The following is a 4683-nucleotide window of genomic DNA, read 5'->3' on the forward strand; positions in this document are numbered from 1 at the left end:
TGGCAGTTCTTATCTTTTCTTCGTTTAAATGCCCAAATTCCTTTGCCCAGTTTTTTTTCTTTTGTGTGTGTTCTTGTGTTGTTTTTAAATTTTTTGCTCATTTTAAAATTTGATATGGTTTATTATTGTTCAGGTTTTTTTTTTTTTTATTTTTTATTCCTTTATTTCTCATGTGTTCCCCATCCTGAACCCTCTTATTGTTCAGTTTTGAGAAATTTTTATAGGTTCTGGATACAAGTCCTTTGTTGACTATGTGATTTGTAAATATTTTCTTCCAATCTCTAGCTTGTCTTTTCATTCTCTTAATAGTGTTACAACCCCTGCCTTTTAATTAGTGTATTTAGACCATTTACTTTAATGTAAATACTGGTAAGTTGACTTTAAGTTTGTGAAGTGAAAGTCGCTCAGTCGTGTCCAACTCTTTGTGACCCCATGGACCCCACAGAATTCTCTAGGCCAGAATACTGGAGTGGGTAGCCAGCCTTTCCCTTCTCCAGGGGATCTTCCCAACCCAGGGATCGAACCCAGGTCTCCTGCATTGCAGGAAGATTCTTTACCAGCAGAGCCACAAGGGAAGCCCAGAAATACTAGAGTGGGTAGCCTATCCCTTCTCCCAGGATCTTTTCCAGGAATCAAACTGGGGTCTCCTGCATTGCAGGTAGATTCTTAACCAATTGAGCTATCAGAGAAGCCGACTTTAACACTTTATTTGTTTTCTGTTTGTTTCCTGATTTTGATTCCTCTCTTTCTCATCTCTCATTTCTTTAGTGCTGGGTCTCCCCATGCTTTCTAGTTTCTGAGACTCCAATTAAATATATATTTAACACATTCTTTCAGATTCTTTCCTGTTTCCTAAACTCATTTTCTTTTTGTCTCCCTGTGTTGTATTTTGGTAATTTCTTCATCTGTCTCTGAATTCATTAATTGCCTCTTCATCTGTGTCTAATATATTAATTTTAATAAATTAATAAAAATTAATTAAATATATATTTATTTGGAGTCTCAGAAAGAGAAACTAGAAAGAATGGGGAGAGAAATCTACCTACTCATTCTTGATAATCCACTTGCTCTTTCATTTTTCAATCCTCATTTCTTAAATCATATTACACATACTTCTGTGTTATTTTTAAAGTCACTCAGTGGTGCCTGACTTTGTGACCTCATGGACTGTAGCCCACCAGTCTCCTCTGTCCATGAGATTTGATCCCTGGCCAGAAAATTAGATTTGACATGCCCCAACTAAGAAAGATCTTGCATGCCTCAACTAAGACTTGGGTGCAGTCAGATAAATAAGTAAATATTTTTTAAAAAAAAAGAACTCAGCAAAGATGACAGAGCTGTAGGGACAGTTGCCATCCACAGGCCCTGTCCCTTCACACCTCTAAGCCCCAGTCTCCTGCAGATTCTGACCCTGGAATCTCCAATCCCCCAAGTTGGGCCTGAACTATGCCTGAGTGCTACCTTACAGAATTTGAATAATTCAGGTCCCAGTGACCTGAGGTGTCACTTTCAGTTGCTCTGTTCCCATGGACACAGGTGTCCCAACTCTGTAATTAAGCTAATAAAAAGAAAAGGGGGCCGGGCCTGCTGTCCTATGCCTCGGAGGGACAGAGTCCCGGCCCCCCGTACTGCTGAGAATGCACCAGGCTCACCTAGAGTCGTGAGGGGAAGGCCTTAAGGAAGTCCAGGGAGCTGAAACAGAGGTAGGAGAAAAGGAGAGAAAGTGGAAAGAGGAAGACCAGGATCAGGGAGGCAGAGACTGAGAGGTACAGAGGGACGGAGAGCAAGACGTAGACGGTTTAGGGGACAGAGAACAGGCCAGAGGCCAGGAGAGGCAAAGACCAGCAGAGAAGGAGAAACAGTAGATGCCAAGGCCTAAGTACTTAAATTCCAGGGCCGGTACAAATAGAGGGTGAGGTAGCTGGAAGGGCTGCAGGGCTACCTGGAGGTTAACTGTGCCCAACAGAGATCCCAGTCTTCCTTCTGACTTCCAGGGACTGTCCACACCACGCTTGCCAGCAGGGCCTGGCACTGCCACAGGTCAAGCCAGGAGGCTCACTCCCAGAGATCAGCCCCTCCTCTGGCTGTGGCAAGGCCATGGGACCCGGGAGCCACCACCTCAGCCTCGGCCTCTCTGTCTCCAGCCTGGGCCTTCTGCTCCTGCTCCCACTCCTTCCAGGTATGAAGCTCAGTAGACCAGTCCTGGCTTCTCTGGGCATTGCTGTTCTTCCCCTCCTCCCCAAATCTCTCTCCACATGCTCTCTCTTCATTCCTGTGCTGGGAAAAAGCTCCATTTGGCGACTTTGGAAGAGTGGGAGCTGAAGAGGGCAAGATGGGGCTTGCCTAGCTGGGGTGGGAACAGTTGAGGGGGGCGCTCCCAGGGATAGGGCGGGAAAAGCCAGGTGGACCAGATCATGAAGGGTGAGTTGGAGCTTTATCTAACAGGCCTGGGGAGCCATGGCTCAGACAGTAAACGATCTGCCCGCGATGCAGGAGACCCAGGTACCATCCCTGGGTTGGGAAGATAGATGCCCTGGAGAAGGGAATGGCAACCCACTCCAGTATTCTTGCCTGGAGAATCCCATGGACAGAGGAGCCTGGAAGGCTAAAAAGTTCACAGGGTCACAAAAGAGTTGGACACAGCTGAGCAACTAACACTTTCACTTTCTTTCAAGCAGCTACTGATCTAGCTGAATGTGTCTCTTTAAAAGCGTGATATCTCAGGAGCTTCCCTGGTGGTCCAGTGGTTAAGATAGCGCTTCCAATGCAGGGGCCATGGGTTGGATCCCTGGTCGGGAACTAACATCCCCCATGCTATGTGGCCCCTGGGACTCTGTGGTCTAATCCAGCATCTGTGGTGGGGCAGGCAGAATCCAGGTACTTAGGAAGGGGCAGGTGGAGCAGAAACCCATCCGCCTTGCTTCAGAAGACAGTAACTATTCACACTACAGCCTCATTGCATCTGTCCCGGAGGCAGGCAGGGAAGAACTAGAGACAGAACAGGGAGTTAGACAGCTGTGAGACAGCGAAGGCACTGACAGGGCCTCAGTCTTGTGGAGAGTAGAGGGTGTGAGCCGAGGCCCCTGCTCCGGGGCCTCCGTGGACACCCCTTCTTACTGGTCCTCTAGAGTGCTTGGGAGCTGAGGGCAGGCTGGCACACAAGCTGTTCCGAGACCTCTTTGCCAACTACACAAGTGCCCTGAGACCTGTGGCAGACACAGACCAGGCCCTGAATGTAACCCTGGAGGTGACACTGTCCCAGATCATCGATATGGTGCGTTGCTGTACAACCACAGAGTGTGCTGGAATGGTTGGAGGAGGAAGGAATGGGAAAGGAATGGGGGACGAGGAACTTCCCTAGTGGTTCAGTGGTTAAAACTCCAAGCTTCCACTGCAGCAGAGCATGGATTCTGTCTCTGGTCAGAAAACTAACATCCCGCATGCTGCGTGGTGAGGTTAAAAAAAAAAAAAGGAATGGGGAATGGGAGACTAGGATTACTCTCCAAACAATTCTTTCCTGGAAACATTAATATAACAGCTACCACGTGTTGGCTATTAACCATTGGGTATCCACAATGTGCCCAATACTTGCACACTCGAGTTCCTGACTAGCAGAGATTACCACCCATGTCACTGCAGAGGAAACTCAGGCCCAAGAGAGAAGGGCCTGTCAAGGTCACACAGCAAGACTGTGTGGGGACTGGACTGTGTGGGCAAGTCAGGTCTGGGGGTGCTGACCAGAGCTCTGCAGTTGAGTGTGCACACACAGGGCAGGGCATGCACAGACGTGTGTCCACATCTATGCCTGCTCTCTGCCCCCAATTAGGATGAGCGGAATCAGGTGCTGACCCTGTACCTGTGGATCCGACAGGAGTGGACAGACGCCTACCTACGATGGGACCCTGACACCTATGGTGGTCTGGATGCCATCCGCATCCCCAGCAGTCTCGTGTGGAGGCCGGACATCGTACTCTATAACAAGTACTGCCTGCCTGGGTCCCTCCCCTCCACCCAAGAGATGCCCTTGGCTCTGGGGATGCACTTATCTCCCCATCCCCCACACCAAACCTGACTCTAGGGTGCCCAGTAAGCTTTGCCCTGGGAGTCTTCTAAATGGCCAGGAACGTGTCGGCAGTGATGGCTGTGTGGTGCAGGAGGGCTTCCTGACACCACAGCTCATGGCAACGACCTACTGGGGGGACCTCACAGTCCCTTGATAGCACCCCCAAGCCAACCCAGGCTGAATGTCTCCCAGGAACCCTCTGTGTGGTTCAGGACTAGTTCTATATCCCTCGCAGCCAGGGTTCTGGGGCACACATACGTTTTTATGTCACATTTCACCCTTCTGGGCTTGAGTCCGTACATTTTCCCCAGGGCCGCTCCAGGCACTTTGCAGATGGCACCCAAGAAAAGTTACCGTGCATCCTGCGTCCCCTTTAGGACTAGACCTGTCTCGTTCTGGGCCCTGCAGGCCCTGGCCCCATTAGGCCTCCCAAGACACAGAGGGCCCTCTGTGAGTCCCCCAGAGGGTTGGAGTCGCACCCCCTCCAAGGGTCAGCCCGGACATCCAACGCTGCGGCGCCTCATGGAGCCCCCACCCCCAACCCCTGCCCGCAGGGCGGACGCGCAGGCCCCGGCCTCGGCCAGCACCAACGTGGTCCTGCGGCACGACGGCGCCGTGCG

At 50.4% G+C, this 4683-nt stretch overlaps 1 protein-coding gene across 1 annotated transcript in view; it reads left to right on the forward strand.

Moving 5' to 3' along the window:
* Positions 1-691: 691 nt before the first annotated feature.
* The window catches only part of CHRNA10 (cholinergic receptor, nicotinic, alpha 10 (neuronal)), a 6826-nt gene continuing 2834 nt past the window's right edge, over positions 692-4683 (forward strand). Inside the window, exons 1-4 of the mRNA XM_010849521.1 lie at positions 692-2179; positions 3129-3274; positions 3827-3981; positions 4618-4678. Coding sequence (XP_010847823.1) covers positions 2098-2179; positions 3129-3274; positions 3827-3981; positions 4618-4678 — 444 coding nt within the window. The 5' untranslated portion in view covers positions 692-2097. The remainder of the gene's footprint in view (positions 2180-3128; positions 3275-3826; positions 3982-4617; positions 4679-4683) is intronic.

The sequence above is a fragment of the Bison bison genome, unplaced genomic scaffold (genome assembly GCF_000754665.1).
Source record: "Bison bison bison isolate TAMUID 2011002044 unplaced genomic scaffold, Bison_UMD1.0 scf7180017864284, whole genome shotgun sequence".
NCBI classification, from domain to species: Eukaryota; Metazoa; Chordata; class Mammalia; order Artiodactyla; family Bovidae; genus Bison; species Bison bison.